This window comes from Planococcus citri, chromosome 5, assembly GCF_950023065.1.
Source record: "Planococcus citri chromosome 5, ihPlaCitr1.1, whole genome shotgun sequence".
NCBI lineage: Eukaryota > Metazoa > Arthropoda > Insecta > Hemiptera > Pseudococcidae > Planococcus > Planococcus citri.
The window spans coordinates 49,973,990-49,994,010 of NC_088681.1; the positions used below are offsets into that span (position 1 = coordinate 49,973,990).

Genomic DNA, 20,021 nt, shown 5'->3' on the forward strand with positions numbered 1-20,021 from the left:
TTCCAAATTTCGTACTATGATACCAACAATACCGATTTCGTCCATATTTCATCTTCTCCCATTCATTCCATGTATTATTTTTTATCTTCTCGGTACTTTTCCATGAGAATTCGAACGGAAACCCAACCACATACGAGTACGTAAGACGAGTATAATATTTACGGCGTATTATATTTCAATTAAGTGGACAAGTAGGTTCGTATGTACGTAAAAAGACAAAAAAAAACCGCACGCGGAATAATACCTACGCTGGTCACTTGTTACATAGACAACTACATCAACCGACAATGGCAACAAAAACAAAAGGTCATTAAATAGATACAGGAATGGTCGAATTACCGTCTTATCTTGCTCGTTCGTGTGTTTAGGTACTTTTACATACAGCTTAGCTACTTACAAATTAAATTTCAACACGCGACCATTAATTCAAAAGTGATGAGTACGAGTATAGTAGGATAAGGAGAGTCGATAAAGTAGTCTAATGGATACTTACATGCAGCCTTTCGATACGGTCATGTTAAGCCCGTCAAGGATAACATTGGGACTTCTTTTTTCTCCGTATTTTTTGTACGCCCTGCGTACGCAGACGGCTTGCTGCCTCCTGGTCCATACTGTCGATTGTTGGGCGTGAAACCTGGCCCTTTTTTCGGTCAGCTGAATCGAGTTGTCAGCTTCTCGCATACCTACGTTTAACATACAGAAAAACACACGATACTATAAGCAATAAGCATACACGAAACGAATATTACTTCTGCAATAAATTAACGTAAACTGATGCAAATCATGGCAATTAAGTAAGTGTATTGACTACGTTGTGTATTTTAGAACGAATCTAATATGTTTATTTATGATACAAATTACAAAGTGTACACAAAATATGAGACGATGTACCTATACGTTGTTGTAGGTAAATGTATAAGCGAAATTTTCAAGTACGTGAATTAGAAGAGGAAAAAATATAAAAACAATGTACTTTACTTGTACTTTTCTAACAATTATCGCGTATGTTATGATTACGTAGCCTTGCGAAACGTGTATTCTATGAAAATGACAAAATATAAACAATTTAAAGGTGGACGACTAATGGAAGAGACAAACTGGTTTTTCTATCGTATAGATAGGTATACTCGCGTAGAGCAATCAATGCTGATGCCGCCGTTATAGTCGAGGAAATTATCAACAATTAAAACAACGCGTACTTTTTATAAGTACGTACGATAGATTTTTTTTAATAGGTAGGTAGTCTAATATGTAGAAGTATTATTAGAGAGATTGACTTCGAAGTCAGTAAGAAAATTTTCGTTGTTGAAAGTACATACATGGGTAGACATATACCTGTCTAAATTTAATGGTTTTGTGATTGAAAATTTTACTCGATCAATGAATGTTGAAAAGAGATTAAATTTTGGTCATCTCCGATTTATTCGAGGTGGGAAAAAATTGATTTTCCCCATATTTTTGAACTTAAGGTACCCCAAATTGACCCAAGCGATGTAGATTTCGCACAACCAGTCAGAAGGTGTTACAGACGTACCCAGGGCTATTTTTGTGGAAGGAAATTTCAAAAATATCGAAAAATTGCTGCAAAAACTGAAAAAAGAAAGATTTTGAAAAAAAAACTTATAAGAACTAACATGCTCCCAAAAAAGAAATATTATGTATGATTCAATCATCTAATATTCTTTGACTTTTGAAGCAGCCGAAGTCATCTTTCCAAATAACCGAAGCACAGGGCCTCGAGAGCCAATGCGGACCCAGAGGTTTTTTGAAAAGGGGGAGGGGGAGGGGGTAATGACTGGAAATTTTCCAACTGATATAAGGAAAAAATATCGATTTTGCCAATTGATACCTATCATATGCATATGATTTGAATACATTTTCATTATCTGTTTTGGATTTTTAAGGGCTCAAATTTGAATTTTTTCATTTTAAATTAAGAAGCAAATTGGTCCGAACGAAGCAAGAGCGAAAGCTTTTCAAAATTTGATTTCGAGAGGCCCAAAAAAGATGGTGTTCTTTCAGAAAGCATATTTTGAAAAAAAGAGGACAGGCCTGAGCGAAGTAAGAACGAAAACTTTTAAAAATTTGTATTTTGCAAGAAATAAAACCAATGTTTTTTATGCAAGGAGTTTTTTTTTGGATTTTAAAATTTTAGAATTTGAAATAGTTTTTTTTAGGATGTTAATTTTGAAAAAGAAAAGAGAATCAGGCTCAAGTGAGGGCGAAAACACTTGAAAATTTGTATTTCGAGAGGCATATAACGATACTTTTTATGCGAGAAGTTTACTTTTTTTTTCTTTTACAACTCTAACAGTTAAATGATTATTTTTTTTTAGAAATTTCAATTTCGAAAAAAGAAATAGTCGGAGAGCCCGCGTAAGGATCTATTGCACCCCTCCGTCGATCCTCCAGTACAACTTTTTTCTTGAAGGAGAAGCCCTAAGGCACATTTCTAGCCCATGTACTCAAAAAAAAGTGGCCATTTTGCTTGACAGGTCAGCCGAAATCGCAGATTTTGCGTTCCAACATAGCACTTGCACGAAATTTTTTGAACCGTACAAAGATAGATTGAAAGATCAGGCAAAAATTTATCACCTGTCGAAATTTCAAGTGCTAATGTGGCTTTTTCGATTTTTGGTGAATTTTTGAATATCAAATTTAGGCCAAAAATGAGGGGGAAAATCAAAATTTTACCAAATTGACCAAGAAAGCTGAAATTTGGGATATACCCTATTTTCGACATGCCAAATCGATTGGAAACTGTTTCAACCCGTTTTCAGCAGTTCTGGAGCCTCCAGCAGATTTTTAGAACTCGAAATTCCAATAAAATTTCATCTACGAAGTCAACTACAGATGGATTTTAAGTCGTTTTGGAGCCTCCAGCGACTTTTTGAAAATTACTGGTGCCTCCAGTAGATTTTTGAAACTTGAAATTTCCAAAAAATTTCATCAAATGGAGATGGAAAGCCGAAATTCATTCTGCAAACTAATTTCAATCCACTACGAAGTCGACTGCAGATGGATTTCATGTCGTTTTGGAGCCTCCAGCGACTTTTTGAAAGGTTGTATGGCGTTTTTGGTAAATTGAAATTTCCAAAAAGTAGCTGGAAGCTTCAAAACCATTTGAAACCACCATGCAGTGGACTTCATTCATATCCTGTTGAAATTAGTTTGCGAAGTAAATTTCAGCTTACCTAACTCCATTTGATAAAATGTTGTGGGAATTTCAAGTTTCAAAAATCTGGCGGACACTCCAGTAATTTTCAAAAAGTCGCTGGAGGCTCCAAAATGACTTGAACCCACCTGAAGTTGTCTTCAGAGGATGTTAAAATTGAAGTGCAGAGTAAATTTCTGCTTTCCATCTCCGTTTGATGAAATTTTGGGGGAATTTCAAGTTTCAAAAATCTACCGGAGGCTCCAGTAATTTTCAAAAAGTCGCTGGAGGCTCCAAAAGACATCAGTTGCGGAGTAAATTTCGGCTTTCTAACTCCATTTGATGAAATTTTGTGAGAATTTCGGGTTTCAAAAATCTGCTAGAGGCTCCAGAACTGCTCAAAACGGTTTGGAACAGTTTCCAATCGATTTGGCATGTCGAAAACAGGGTATATCCCAAATTTCAGCTTTTATAGTCAATTTGGTGAAATTTTGATTTTTCCCCTCATTTTTGGCCTAAATTTGATTTTCAAAAATTCACCAAAAATCGGAAAAGTCACTTCAGCACTTGAAATTAATCTAATAATGGCCGCCATTTTGTAAGTATGGCGACCTTTTTTTTTAGGACAAGGGCTAGAAATGTTCCTCAGTACTTCCCCTTCAAGAAAAAAAGTTGTCCTGGAGAATCGACGGATGGGGGGGTGTAATAGATCCTTATGCGGGCTCCCCGACTAGATGACAGAGGTTTAAGGTCAAATGAAACTGTTTATAATAAAAAACAATAATTAAATAATTAGTCCCGAAGTTCGAATGGTCTGAATCAAACAACTAAGTATAATTCCTCGTGTAGCATAAAATCAATTTTTTGCCATTCTGTGGCATGTACGTACATTACCTACTTCTGTCCAAGTAAAATTCTCAAGGTTTTCTAGCCGCTTCAATACGTAAACTTCGTTCGGTGCGGTTTTTTTTAAACGTTTCTATCAACCTGTTTTATTATGTATTATTTCCCTCCTCCCCCGATATCTATGCTGAAAGCTTTAATGTATTAAAAATTTATTTAATTTTTTGCATAATTAAAAATATATGTCGGATAGTTACTCATATACTCGAGTGCTTACATATTACATATGACATGAAAATAAATTAATATACTTAGATAGGTAAGAGAAAAAAACAACGTCGAAAAATTTGAAGGTGAATCGAGAATGTGGTAGGTATTTAAAATGGAAAAAAATCTAAATCAATCAATTATTGAATATTTCATAAATGTCTGCACAAGATCTACTTTATTTTTCATCAAGTATACTGGACAATTTTTCAGCATAATTGTTACGAAAGTTCTGTAGGGAAAGAGAAATTATTTTGAAAATGACATCAGACTTTTTTTTTCTCTTCGGGCGTTTTAAATCAACGTTCAATCGTGTACGAAATCGCTTTAAACCCCCTCCTCCCCTCCCCCGGTTATGGAGAACTATTAATATTTCCTGGTGTGACTGAACGATAACTAGATTTGTACAAAAGACAGTTAGTTGTAGATGGATATAGGAATTTCGGCTGCCTCACGCATTGTCGAACGATTGTTAATTGAACACACCTACGAGTAGATAACTTTTACTTTAAATACATAAATCATATACGACTATAACAATAATGAATGAAAGCTGAGCTATACGATTGTAAACAATCTTCTATTATCGTTAATCAGCTGAGAGAATTCTTTCACCTATGAAAGACCTTATAATCACTTGTACATACAAACTACAAAACATGCAAGACACTGGTACCAAAAGCATACTACAAGGTGTAAAGTGTGTGTAGCCGTAGCGTGTACGAAAGAGTGAGAGACGAAAAGAAAAAAAAATGCAACCACATTCTCAAACACGCAGGTAATTAAGGTAACATAATATGATGAAGCCGACATCGACACGAAAAATCGCCTGTGACAAGAATGCAATGCAACAATTACATGCCTGCCTATACTCACTATACGTAAATATAATGTCTCGTAAGTCATGTGATATGTTGGTATAGGTATTCTTTTGTAGAAATGCAATCAGGCTGTATTATATTTTCTCTTAATTAACTCGCGAGAGGTGTTAAAATACAAGTAGCGTTTCGATGCTTGATGACTATATTTACCAAGAAATTTAGAACCGTGTGGATAAATTATGTAACTTGTGCGAGTTTTTTTTTTTTTTTAGCTTTGCGTGGTGTGAAGTGAATTTGTATAATATCTGCGTGTTTGATGAGTGTTCTTTTTGATGATTACATACAGAGATATTATGGATAAGTGGGTAGCATCTTTTGTAGATAAGGTTGCAGATTTTAGACTTTTCGTTTCTTCTAATGAATTTGTTGATAGAAATGTTTTTCAGTTTTGGATTGGATAGCCCTCGTGCGAGCTTTCAAGGTGGAGAAGTTTACATCGATTTTGTTACACACAAAGTGTCCTTTTCTTACCATCTATGGGTGTTTCACCTTGATTATATCTTTATCGGTTTCATCTATCTTTACTACATGGGTACAGTTCACTATATTATATGTCACTGTGACGTGTCATTTAATCGGAAATTGAATTTGTCGAACGTATCTTTCGAGAAATTGAAATTTTTCTATATTTTTTCGTCTTTTTATAGGTCAAGGGAACCGAGAAAAATAAAAAATTGCGATCGAAAATACTTTTGGATTTGTATTTATCTTACAAGGAAATTTTTTGAAATTTGAACTAGCATTCTTCAATTTGAATGAAACCAAGCTAGATCAATATTCAAACTCCCGTAACTAAAACTTCACGACTTGAAGTTTATTTTTAAATTTTTTGGCGAATTTTCAAAAATTTTCAAAAGTACAAAAAATTGTTTCGAGGACGATTTTTGAGCTTTTTTTTATTGCAAAATTCCAGAAGGGGCCATTCAAAAGTGAATTTTTAATAATTTTTAAATTTTAGGGAAAATTGAAAAAATTAAATTTTTACAGAAGATATACGTAAGTAAATAACGAGTGATTTTTTCGACAAGATATCGTCAGGATCGAGTGTCTACCTACACGATCACTCGAGTCGAAAACAATCTCAATTCAACTTTTTTGGACCTCAGCCCTTTTTCAAATTTCTCCAGAAATTTTAAATAGCTCTCGAACAATAAAATTTGATTGGGGCTTATCTTACGGGTATGTCTTCAGATCATCCAAACCTAAAAGAATCTCTGACCTTTCTGGCCCCACCACAAAATTAACTTGACCTTGAGATTTTTACAAAAAAAAATCATCTACGTACATTGTATTTTGCATTTATTCATAGATTTCGTAAAACTTTCCATGTCTTATAAGTACCTACCCACCCATAAACTTTGTAAAATTATGACATTATAAAAGACGAATATTCAAAATAGAAGTGATATTTTCATGTACATTCATTTCGACTCAAATAAATTAACTACACGTGGGCAATGCTTTGTTACTATAGAAAACCATTGCTGTCATTTTTTGTTCGAAATTTTTTTGTTGTCGAGATTAAAATTCGTATTAAATACACGATTTTAAATTAATTTTCAGGAAGTGAGGATTGCAGGTCACCGTGTTAAATGGTGAATAGGTAGGGGAGGAGGGTAATAGAGAGTATTTTAACGCGGTAGGATGTTTTAGAGACACTAGAATTTTTTTCAAAAACATATGTATAATATGATATAATTGTACATTTTTCTAAGTAGGTACTTGAGTCTAATAAGTAAGTAGGTAAACAAAAAAAAAATCAAAAAGAACAATTATTCCACAAATTGCAATAACATCAAATAGTTGAACATATTCCTGTTTTTGGGGGTAGGGAGAGGGGAGGTGTCAAAAAATTCAGGCGCCATGGCATTGTGACTTCAAGTACATATGTATTCAATCTTGTAAGGGAACCTCTTGAACTGTCTGCCTCCGATTTGAACAGGACTGCGATTTTTGGAAAGAGCATGGTCTAAAACCCCCAAAACCAAATTTTCACCAACCTAACTTCATTTTTTTGATTTTTGGCAAATGTTTGAAAATTCAAAATTGACTGCTTTTGGTAATTAAATGCCCCGTGAGGGCGCAGGTTGTTGTCACTAGAGGTAGTCTCTTGGTAGTAGATCAGATCATCAAGAGGAGTCAGTCCTTGAGGACAGATGAGAAGATGAAGACAACACCCAGGGTATTCTGCGTGTCCACATCATGCAGGCTGGTAACATGTTGCCGTTTGATGGACTTGTAATTGATAAACATGGCAAAAGCAGAATTCTCCAGTTGGTGGAATGGTGGGGAGGCAGTGTTGCTGTTTCCCATCAGAAACCATATAATGTTCCATATACAGTGGAGTCTCAATAACTCGAACTCCGTTAACTCGAAAACTCTGATAACTCAAAGCAAATTCTGTTTCCCTTCAACTCCCCATAAGACTCAATGCAAAATTCGTTTCTTTAATTCAAAGTAAAAAGTCCAAAACCTCCTATAACTTGAAGTAAAATTTTTGAAAAATATAGAAAAAACCTATGTAAGTTGAACATTGGTAACGTTTTGCCTCTATAACTCGAATTTCTTGTTGAAAAAACTTGTAAATGCAAATCTCATTGATGCAAACCTCTTATACAAACTCATCAGAGTTACTTATAAGTACATTCATCATGTCCATTAACATGTACATTTCACTCAAATACACAGGTATAATACATGTTTCCATTTCATTCCATGGTAAAAAAAAAAAAAAAACAACATTCATCTAATTCAAACTTTGCTAACTCGAAATATAGGTACCAAAAACAAACTTCCATAACTCAAACGCCGATAACTCGAAGTCAACTCTTTCTCCCTTCAGCTTCGAGTTATCGAGACTCCACTGTAATTAAATTTCAGTATAATTTCCATTATACCCAATTTGCCAAAAATCGCCAAAAAGTACAAAAATAAAGGATTTTTTGATTTTTCTCCATAAAAATTTGGCGTTTTTTTGTTTCTAGGACCCATTTTTTTCGAAAAATTGTCACTCTCGCTTTGCTCGAGCTGTAAATTTACCTTCCTTTTTCTAAAATTATCGCACAGCATGAAAAATGTTTTCAGATAATTACCTCTAATTTTGGGTTTTCATGCCTAAAAATTTGGGTTTGCCCACTGCTTAAAAGCTTGAGCCCTACCAAAACATGGGCAAAAAACCGTATCTTTTCAGAATTTCTGTATCTTTTTTCATATAAATCTGAGAGACCAAAACGGCAACACTGTGGGGAGGAGTGGGAAGCCGAAGGCCAAGCCTCTACATAAATACGGATTACAAACAAGAATGCATAAGAACTGCAGAACACCAAGAACTCACTCAGTCCAACCCCAGGGAAGCGCATCGCTTCAGAATGAGAGGGCAAATACCAGCGCCAAAAAACTGGCAAATTTGGCTAAGGGAGTAAACCCCAACAGAAAATCATGGTGGAATGCAATGGGAAGCCACCAGCACTACATCTTGCTAGAGTTATATGGACATTAATTTAGCAATGGCTCTAAGTCTCTGTCAGACTGATCCTCATCCGCTAAGACAGCTGGATATAGGGTGCGAAGAATATGCAAAGTCAAAATAAGGCGGAACAACATCAACGTCACAACCTGGAATGTACTCAGTTGGGTGAAAATCTGCCCTTCTGCCAATGAATACATGGTAAAGAGCAGTTTAATTGGCGTTTTATACTTCAACGCGACTTTCAACTGCTGCCATGCAGCAGATTTTACAGTTTTCAAAATCACGCTTCAATTCACGGGCGTAATTTGAAGCGACTTTTTAGGTTGTCACATTTTCTGCGCAGCAGAAAAAAATTTCTACTGATAAACATGCCACAAGAATATTTTGTAGTGTATTTTTATCGCGTAAAGCCGCTACTCTTCTAAATTATGTGGCGTATTTTTGCACATCGAAAAAACCAGCCACAAAAATACGCTACGCAAATATTTCGTAGCGTATTTATTCGCATATTTGCTGAAAAACTCGCGTAAATGTGGTATTTTGCGCGTGTGTTTCAGCTTAGTAAGTACATATATAAATCTTTAGTCACTTCTACCAAGTGCTGTGGTGGCGTAGGTAGCAAGGATTCCTCTCACAGATCCGGGGACTCGAGTTCAATCCCCGCTGGTGCCAAAAATTTTTTCAAGAATATTGATCAATGGCAGATTTTTACGCGTAAATAAAATATGCGCCGTTTAATGGGCAGAAAAAGCATTGGCGTAAAGTTTTGAATCTCCTGCCCAAGTTTTTATGTCGCGTAAGAGCAGATTTTCACCCAACTGGGTAAGAACTTTGTATCAAATTGGAAAACTTGCTAATGTAATTACGGAAGCTAGGAGATTACAAATCGACGTATTAGGAATAAGTGAGACCCGAAGGACTGGAAATGGTAGAAACCAGGCAGTTCAAGACTACAACAACAGCAGTAATTAAATGTTTTAAAAAAAAAAAAAAAAAAAGTATGTACTTGATCAAAATAGGTCCTAAAACTAATACTAATTCCCCAAATCCAAATTTCACTATTTCCAGCTCTTCCAAACCCCCCAGTGTGATTTTTCAATTTCTCCAGAATTTTGAATAGGTACATGCTGCAGAAGGAGTGAATATGAAGTTGGGCATCAAGTTGTGTGTTATAATGGATCTGTTTAACAAGTATATCCACATTTGAACCAATTCTGAAGGGGACACCTCAAGAGTGGGGGTTTGACCAAATTTTTACAATAAGGAAAATGGTCAAAAATCAAAAATTTACCAATCATCTTGCCTCATTTATTTGAGCCCATCTCCCTCAGGGTTTTCATTGTTTGGTCATTCTGGAGCTTCCAACGTGATTTTCGACTTTTCCAAAAAAATTTTCATCAACTCCAGAAAATGAGGAAATTATTTTTGGGCAGCTAAAAATCAACCCCCAGCTTATTCTCGACATGTTTGAGTCGTTCTTTTGATCAATACTCTTCTTCACCCTTCCCTTCCTCCCTCTGTATGACTGAATTTTTCGTGTACGTTGACCTCAAATTATTCACATCAGAATCACTTATACTATAGAGAGAGGCTACCTCTGCTTTCTTATATCATGTTTCAAAACAGTTTTGTCCTCAACTCCCTCCTCCGTCCTTTTACCTATAGTCTAGTCTTAACACTTGAACCGTTTATCCTTCAATTATTATCACTGAATTCCGAACCATTGATAATGCTTGAACCTGTTTACGCGCCAGTATGAAGAATGAATTATTACAACATATTATATAGGCATATTAGTTCCACTCTATTAATATGACGTCACATAAGGTACAATACGACTTACGAGTACTTACAGTAAGTACATTCTATGTACGTACGTACGGTACACATAGTTTATGAGAACGTGTATGTATATAACATACGATATTTTTTCTCTCTTTTCAACTCATTGTTTACATAATGCGTGTTCATGAACCGACAATATTATACGTATGTAGGTAGACTCGTGAAATGGTCAATATTACGAAAACCAGCGACCGCCTGTGGGGCGAGGGGCGGCGGAGTGATTTAATTTTAAAGCCGCCGCCATCGCCACAGGCTCGCGCGTATCAAGTGTGAGAAATAAACAATGTATTGACATTTTTTTTTCACCTTGTTTCGACACGTATAAAGATTCCATTTCCATATGTGTGATCGTCGTATGATTTGAACACGATTAATTGTATGGGATTTTAATCACGTAAAATTCAATAAGCTTATAAACTTTTTAATTTTTTGCAAAACTGAAGTATTATTGTGGAATTTCATCAAGGATTTGTATGCATACTTAGTTGTGGAGATCTGAAGATGGTTGATTGGTGCTTAAAAGAGTTGGTAAAGATTTTCCAAAGTCCAAAATAATAATAAACTTGATTATTATTACGATCATCATGACTGATAATTTTTTTTTAAAGGGTAATTTGCTCATTTGACCATTCGGTAGATTCATTTTTTACAATTGGCCATCGGCGCGGCGTGATTTATCGTAAAACGAAGTTTGATTGTTTTAGAAGTAAATGAACAACACGATGGAAAAAACTCATTACTCATGTATTAAGTGTGCACTTCTTAGAGGGACGAAATGTTCGAATGATGAGCAAGACTGAGAAGAGTCATTATGGGTGATTGTTTTTTTCTTCTAACGGTCATAAAAAATTAACTCAAGTTTCTTTCTACGTACAAGTGGAAGGAAGCTGGTTAATGAGTGTGGATGTGGAAGTATCGGTGAGGAGAGGAAAGCAGGTTGGGCTAATTTGAAGTTAATATTAGAGATGATTTTTTTTTTTTTTTTTTGGTAGTGGGATTTATAATTTTGAGTTTGATTATGCTGAATGTGGGGGGGGATGGAAGATTTTGGGGAAAATTGCAATATTTTTGGTCAAATTTACACAGATGTTTATTGGGAGGGAAGGGGAAAATGCTCAGACATGAAAAATATTGATAGATAAATCAGGATAAAAATTGGCTGAACATGCAGGAAATACACCTGCTTACTGAATTCATCTCTCAACAGTCTCAACCTATAAAAAAATTACGAACGTTGAGTTTACGACTTCGATGTTATGTCACAGACCTCCCTCGAACTTGGAATCCTTGAATAAGGAAGAAATTGAATATCATTCGCATCAATGATCCAACCAAAACTAAAATTTTAATTATTCAATTACTAGAAGTAATCGAAAATGCACCTAGACCTACGTAAGAAAGAACAATATACTCGTGTATTTTATAGCAAATTCGTGAGCACGTAAATTATCTTATAAAATCGCTAATTTGAGATGACTGGCGTCTATTCGCGTGATCATCCACCTACAATTTGCGAATCCACCGATACCTACGACTTACGAGTCTCGCAATATCTCCTCTATATATAATTTTGCTCGTGGATTATGTACCTAGGTATTTCTCGTATTGCAAAATACAAAATCTCAACTCGCGTATTGAAAATTACACCTATATTTGTCGAAAAATCCACCCCTGGCTGGTTAATTTGTTGGCAAATTATGATACAGCAGCTCCTCGTAAGACGAACGTTTCAAGATAGACGGAGAATCTAATTAGATAAAAAAATAATTTCCGAACGAGTAAAAATAACGTGAACAAGGTTAAATCTTAATACGTTTGTTTATTCGCAAAAGGAATTTAGTAGAGAGAGATAAAAACTATACGAAAACTTCATTAGGTATTTTTTTTCTCTCTATACCGTTTTTTTCTCGAAAACGTTGCGGGTACTTTAAGCTGTGTATGCTCTATCATTAGCGAGTAATTTTCCGCGATGGATTAGTTTTTATTATTTTTTAATTTTTTTCAGAGACCTGGTTGGTGTGTCGAAGACGGAGCTGTTTTAACAGAGTTGGAGATAGAAAAATTGTGGAAATTGCTGCGACGACGCTTGGGCGAAGATCGTGATGATAAAAATTATATGAAAACGCGAGAAATATGTATACACAACTAAGACTAAGAGGAAGGACCTTGAAATCGATCCGAAGGTGAGTCTCATTTCAGTTAGTACGGTTCTCATTAACGACTTTCAAATTATCGACATGTGTGCAGTGGTGGCTTGGTCAGCGGGTATCTTGCAAATGTATTCGAGTTGGTTGATGTCGCATTGTTGTTTGGTTCGCGTTACTGGTGTAAGTATTGTCGTCGAAAGGTCCGAGACCCTAGGAGTGGGCATTGGTCAGGGTCGAATGATTCTTTTTTAATGGGATGGATAATGTATTGGGTTTTGTTTGTAATTGTTGTTGGTATCCCTGAAATTTGGCGAATTTGGTCGGTGATGTGATGCGAGGAAAGAAATGAGGTGAAATGAGGTTATTGACATGGAATGGTTTGTATTTTAGTTCAAATTTTTCCATGGTCGAGTTATTTTTATGCTGTAGGGGAATTTTTTCTTGAATTAGTTAGTCAATGAACGATTTGTTCCATTCTTATTGAATGAAAGTAAAAATGATGTAAGTATAATAGAATCACGAGTTCTCTAAATGAGGATGACAGATCGATTCAGTGACGCATTAGGTATTGTGAAAATTGTGTATTTTATTCTCATTTTTTTTTCGTAATTTATTTTATTCAAAATTCAGTCTTGCTTGTTCGTAAGTGATTCTTTGGTAATGAACCGAATCGAGTCGTTCGCGAACGAAAAAACGAATATGTATTTTCCATGTTTAATTTTCAAGTTTGACAAAGTATTCAAATTTTATATTTGTGTGATTAAAAAATTTTTTAAAAAAACTCATATTTAATCGTTCGCGAACGATACTTTGAATAAGCATGATGATTCATTTTCGAACGACTTGTTTAATCAAAATTTATTCCGAGATGAACAATTTGATTGGAATCTTTTGCAAACAACTTTTTTCATTCGTCTTGTAAAAATTGAAATTAAATTTATGAAGACGTTCGCGAGTGATTCATGTTAATAAGAACGAAAGCTTTGGTACAGGATCAATAAAAAATTTGTTTTTTCATGATTTCATAGTTTTGAATAAAATTATTGCAGGCATTTTATTTCATTGTAGACAAGTTCATGAAAACGTTCATGAACGATTCGCTTATTTAAAAACTAGTCGTTTACGTATCACTTTTCTGCTGAAAACCTATTCTCAGAGAAACGATGGAATGAAACTCCTCGCAAAAATCTGATTTATTTTCATGGGTTGGAATAAATTCGTGAAGACCTTCGTGAACAATTCGTTCATTTGATTCGTTCACAAACGACTTGTGTGGCAGAATTCCGAATAAAAAAATGAAAAATCAAACTGAAAATTCATGTGTACGAATTCCTTCATTTGTCCCTTAAAAAATGTATACATGGGAAAGAAAATTATTGAAACGTTCGTGAACGATTCGGAATCTTTCATTTTGATTTGATTCGTGCGTAAGAATTTCGTCCAATATAATTTTGATTCTCGCATAAAAGATTGAACCAAAACTCGAAAATGAACGATTTTTTTCATTTTTTGGAAAAATTCTGGTTTGCATAAAATGAATTGTTCGATATGATCGTGAACGATTCCTTCACGTTAATTCGTTCACGAACTACGTATGTATTAGTGAAATGGAAAGGAATTCCTCAATGAAAAATTGAACTAAAATTACTCGTGAATGACTTTTTTTTCCTTCGTCTATTATGAGAAAATCTAGTCCACAATTGGAGCAAATTGACTAAAATGGTCGTGAACGATTCATTTATTTGATTCTCCTAGAAAAGCATGAATGACTCATGTGATGACCAGATCTAGTTTCAGTATGAAAAATTAAAACAAAACCATTCATGAACGACTTCCCTAATTTTTCCCAAGAAAAATCTTATTTGTATGGAACAAATTGGTGAAGACGTTCGCGAACGATTCTTTGATTTATGTGATTCGTTCACGAACGATTTATGAAATTGAAAAGCGATTCTTGAGTGTGAAATAAAACCGAAGCCATTGATAAACGAATTTCTTCATTTTTTGCAAAAAAAAATCCAATTCGAGAAGAACGAAGAAAAACAACAAACTGTTTAAAACGACCTTGAACGATTCGTTCATTTGATTTGTTTACGAATGACTTGAGAGAAGAAAATCCTGCTGAATGAAAAATTGAACTAAAAGTACTCGTTAACCGACTTTTTTTTCATTCGATGTGAAAAAAATTAATCTGTGATTGGAACGAATTGATTGAGTCGTTCGTGAACGATTCGTTCATTTGAATCATTCACGAACGACTTGTGAAGTAAAAACCAGTTCTTGAATAAAAAATTAAGCAGAAATGTTCGATCTACCCTTTGGAAAAAAAACACTTGTACGGACATGGAACAAATTCGTGAAGACGTTCGCGAATGATTCGTTCGATTGATACTGACTTGTGTTATGAAAACCAATCCTTTTATGTACTATCTGTTGTCAGCTTGGATTTTGACATTTTTGAGAAAAAAACTTGAGTTTCCTACGTCGAACGAATGGGTGAAGAGAAGACGTTCGCGAACGATTCGTTCTCATATTGAGGATACTTTGAACAAATGTTCTAATGCTCTCCAACGGATTCGAAGTCGTTCGTTAATAACCTTCTTTCTCAAAACAAGATGAATCGAAGTTGCATTCATGAATTTTTTAGAGACGTTCGTGAACGATTCGTTCAATTTAAGATGATGTTTCGCGATGAGGCAACTTCAAAGTTCAAATGATTCTTGAGCATGTTGTTTTGTTCACGAGGAAACATTTTTCAGATTTCTTTACCGAATCGCTGAAACGTAAAACGTTCGTGAGTGATTCTCTCAGATTGCAATGTCTCATTCGCGAACGACTGAATCAATTTCAATTTTATGTATTTTGAATCATGGAAAATGGCAATTATTTATTAGGTACTCATTTCAACTGAACAAAAATCAAAAATGCGCTCAAAAATTTGTCAACAACAATTTCTTAGGCTTTGGTGATTCGTTCGCGAACGACTGAATCAATTCAAATTTGTTACATTCGATTCATGGAAACTGGTGAAAATTTACCTATTTTATTGAACAAATAATAAAAAATGCGCTCAAAAATTTGTCAACAATAATTTTCTTAGGCTTCGGTGATTCGTTCGCGAACGACTGAATCAATTTCAATTTTTTATATTTGAATCATGGAAACTGGCAATAATTTATACATTTCATTGAATAAAAATCAAAAATGCGCTCAAAAATTTGTCAACAACAATTTCTTAGACTTGAGTGATTCGTTCGCGAACGAACTACTGAATCTGTTTTCAACTTACTAGTTTTGAAAAACAGAATTACAAAGATTTTATTTTCACATTTTACTGACGTGACGTGAGCAAAACTTCTCCAAACGTTCGTTTAGTGATTCATTTTCAGATTCTGGTCATAGTGATTCGTTCGCGAACGTTTAAATATATTTTCGGTCAATTCATTTTCAGCATTTGAAATATTTTTTGAATTTTTCACCGAGCAAAAATTTGTTTGAATTCACGCTGATAATTTTTCCAAATATGAGTGATTCGTAGCAACCATTTCTACATTTTATTAAACAAAATTTATTTGAATGTCAGTCACTATCTTCTTCATATTTTGTATGATTCGTTCGAGAACGACTGAATCTTTTCCCAACGAATAAAAAACGTTCGTTTTCAATGGTTTGCAAAAGATTTTATGAATTGATGATTCATATATGTATTCTAAGATTGATTCATGCGAAAAATAGTTTTTGAGACACGAGGAAACTATTTACTTGATTTTAAAATCCCAACTCATATCCTTTTATTGTTTTATTTAATCAGTCTTTCTAACGAATGCACTGTCGTTAACTTTCTTGTCGGAAATTCTTCAATGAATGGAAAATACCCAAAAATGAATCAACCGGAATCTCCCAGTATACCTAGTTTCGAAAGACTTCACAATTTCGATGACAGAAAAGCACGTGTTGTGTCCGTTAAAGCTGTCAAACTCGGTTTACAACTGTTTTTACGTACCCACTGTTGGCAAAAACATGAGTTATGGAGCTACTTTGAAACAATATAGGTATAAGATTTCAAGATAAGTGCATAACAACTCATATACGAGTACGTAAGTAACCTTACAGTTCTTTATGATCCAAAATAGGTAGTCGTAAAGAAATGATAATTCTTTAGCAATAATTACCTACAAATTGACGTACTGACGCGTAAACTATATTATACCTCTACTACGTCTACACCTCGGCTCAAGAAAACCTTTATTTTTAAACTTCCAAGGTTTTTGGGAAATTAGCCTGTCGCTATTAGAGAATATTATACTCGTATACGTATGTTTTTCCACACTTGTTGTGAAACTCCTCGTATATGTATACGCGAGATGGCGATTAAACGCGGATTAAAACTGGTAAAAACTCGACATTCTGGCAATCCAGTCGTAAATTCGGACTCGGTTTGCAGTAGCTTGGATCATAGAAATGTGCAATAGACGAACGCGGATAGGAATAGGATAAGATGGTCTATGATTATGGACATCGCGGCGACTACGCATTCCTCAGCCAGGGAACCGGTTCAGGTGCATAAGCTGAAAAAATTATTCGCGTTGATTGCGCCTCAATTCAACTCGCTCATTCGTTGATTCGTAATAGTTGGCTGATTCGTATCACGAAGGGAATTCCCTCATGATTCGAGTCAAATTGAGAGGAAAATTCTTTACTGGAGATATCATCTCGTCTCGCGAGTATCAGACCTTGACCACGTCTTGATCAACAATTCAACGATCAGAATTTCTCCAAAATACTCGTAAGTTCCCTGACAGGGTGAATTTTTCGAGAGCTTTCATCATTCTCGTGAATGTTTGAAAATTACCTAAGGTGAAAAATCTTCGATTCTAGGTTACCTATCTATCGAATCTGCATAGCGTAATTTCAAGTTGAACTAGTGGTAATGACCATTACTCATCTGGTCGCCTTCCTGAATTAATTTCAAAACTGGTTCCGTTCGCGTACTCGTACATATACGAACCACGCACGCGTTTCAACCGACCATTTTACTGTATCTCGATCCCGGCTGTATCAATTGTGACGTAATTGTGTTTTTTTCTTTCTTTGGTAAATGGTTAATTCCCAAATATACGTCACTTTTTTGAGGAAATTTTACCATAGAATACGTCGCTCTTGTACGCAGAAAGCAGTCGAGTACGAAGGACACCTTAGCTATATACTCGGGTCATCTGGTGTTATTTCGTCAATGAGTGTTTTTTCTCATTCAGGAGAAAGATAGGTAGATATGACTCGTACGTAGGAGGTAAAATAATCAATACGAATGGCCAAATTATCGCGCCAAAAAAGCATACGAATTGTTTAATTTGGCTAATTTGACGACAATCTGCATTATAAGCTGCAGCAGATACCTGTAGTTGGTTGCATCGCAATTTACTCGTATTAGATATAATTATGCACTTAGGATAGTCATTCTTGGCTCTGTTGAGGATTTTTTTTACAAGTTCAAAGTTAATCATATACCAGAAGAAGCATTGGTATCGAATAAAAACTAGTCGGTGGATACAACACTGCCCAGTGATGGTGTGTGTTAACGATGCACTGGTTTATATGTATTGTAGAAGCTTTAGGTATCTGGGCAGTGGGCAATTATACTAATTATTTTTAATTACGGTATTAGTGCCGGAAGATTGAATTATATAATAGCTCTGTCGGCTAAATTAAACGCTCATGCAGTGTATACGTTTTGTACCTCGTATAACCAAATAGTAAATATATATTTTTCACAAAGAATCGCGTTTTGCCCAAGTCTACCTATGCGAGGAACTACATACGTCACTAGGTAGTGTACATCTATCTATCTCTTTTTGTTGTATGGGTAGATAGGTATCTATCTACGTAATTGTGAGGCTACGTCTAATCCGAAGAACTAGTTTATAAATAGTACTGCCCGTAGGCTTTTGCGTCATTCACCTTCGAAAATAATATCGACTGGAGATCCCAATAGCTTCCCTGAGAGCCTGAGAGTGCATACGATCGATGGTCAAGTAGCTGTGAGTTTGTATTGTACTAGTAAGATCGTGATTGTTCCATAAACCGCAACAGTGGTGTATCAGGTGTAGATTGCTGATTTGGTATTTTGAGGTTGAATCACTTCGATGGGGTCATTGGAACTGCTCGGAGAGCTTTTATAGGTAGAATTTCCGGTGATTTTATTGTTATTGATTTGATGTTGCGAATCGAGTTGCTGGCTGATTTTTACAAGTTTTTCACTCGTTGTTGAAAAAGCTTTCTTTTGAGAGAAGATGGATGGATGTTGGTTCCTTTGTTGGGGTTTTTTATCAACACTTTTGAATTGGCTCCTATTCGAAATGACGAAAAAAATTCTTGAATTTGTTTTTGTGGAATCCTGAAGAAATTTTTAGGTAATTTTTGAATCTTTATGATAATTTACATAAACTTCTGACTAGTGAGCTGATATTTGTATGTATTTCAATAAATGTTTGGTAAATTTTGAATCAACTTTTGAATGGTTTTGGAATAAAATGTTGAATGAGTGTTTATGAAACGACTCTGAATCAAGTTTTGAAAGAATTTGAGCATATTTTTCCAATTTCTTAAAAAAATGTTTGCCCAATTTTAGGGTTATTTCACGGTTTTTAATGAGTTTCTGATTCTGAATCAACTCTCGAATGATTTTGAAATGAAATTGTGATCGTTTTTGAGATCCAATGATAGGTTTTTGGAATGTTTTAATGTTCAGTGTATTTTGGGACGATTCTTGGTTAATTTTTGGAAGAATTGGAGCATATTGTCACAAGGTTCCAAAAAGGTTTTGCTGAATTTTGACGATAATTTATGCAGTTACGTATTTTCATATTGAATCAATTCTTGATTCTGAATCTATTCTTGGATGATTTTGGATCAAAGTTGTAATTTTCGATGATTTTTTTTCTGGACGATTTTTGCATTGATTTGATTCATTATTCATCTGTAGACAATTCTAAATCAACTTCTGGATGATTTTGTGCCAATAGGTACTTTTTTTTAATGGCTTTCTGAGCTTGAGATGGATCATCGAGTGATTTTCCATGCTATTGCAAGTCGAATTTTCAGACGAATCTAGATCAAATTTTGGAAGAATTTAGGCATTTATGAGTTTTGATGTTCCTTTAATGTTTGATTCTGAATCAATTCTTGGGTGATTTGGGAGATGAAATTGTACTTTTTAATGGATTTCTGGATGATTTTAGGATGATATTTTCAGTTTCGATCAATTTTAATATCATTCTGCTTCAATAATGTTGGATGATTTTGAGAGAAATTGTGATTTTTGATAGAATTTTTCAAGCGGTTATAATTTACAATAGGTAGTCGTCTAATGTTGAAGTTCATGTTTATTTTCTGATAATTTTAATTAATTGGATTCT

General features: G+C 34.8%; 2 protein-coding genes across 3 annotated transcripts in view; one reads left to right on the plus strand and one right to left on the minus strand.

Moving 5' to 3' along the window:
- Positions 1-20,021, minus strand: part of osy (oskyddad) — a 62,472-nt gene that overhangs the window by 27,920 nt on the left and 14,531 nt on the right. For both annotated transcript variants that reach the window (XM_065369137.1, XM_065369136.1), the window contains exon 2: positions 494-683. In XM_065369137.1, coding sequence (XP_065225209.1) covers positions 494-681 — 188 coding nt within the window. In that variant the 5' untranslated portion in view covers positions 682-683. The remainder of the gene's footprint in view (positions 1-493; positions 684-20,021) is intronic.
- LOC135849016 (uncharacterized) overlaps positions 12,491-20,021 on the plus strand; it is a 39,189-nt gene continuing 31,658 nt past the window's right edge. The window contains exon 1 of the mRNA XM_065369144.1: positions 12,491-12,642. The gene's annotated coding sequence lies outside the window, so the exon portion shown is untranslated. The remainder of the gene's footprint in view (positions 12,643-20,021) is intronic.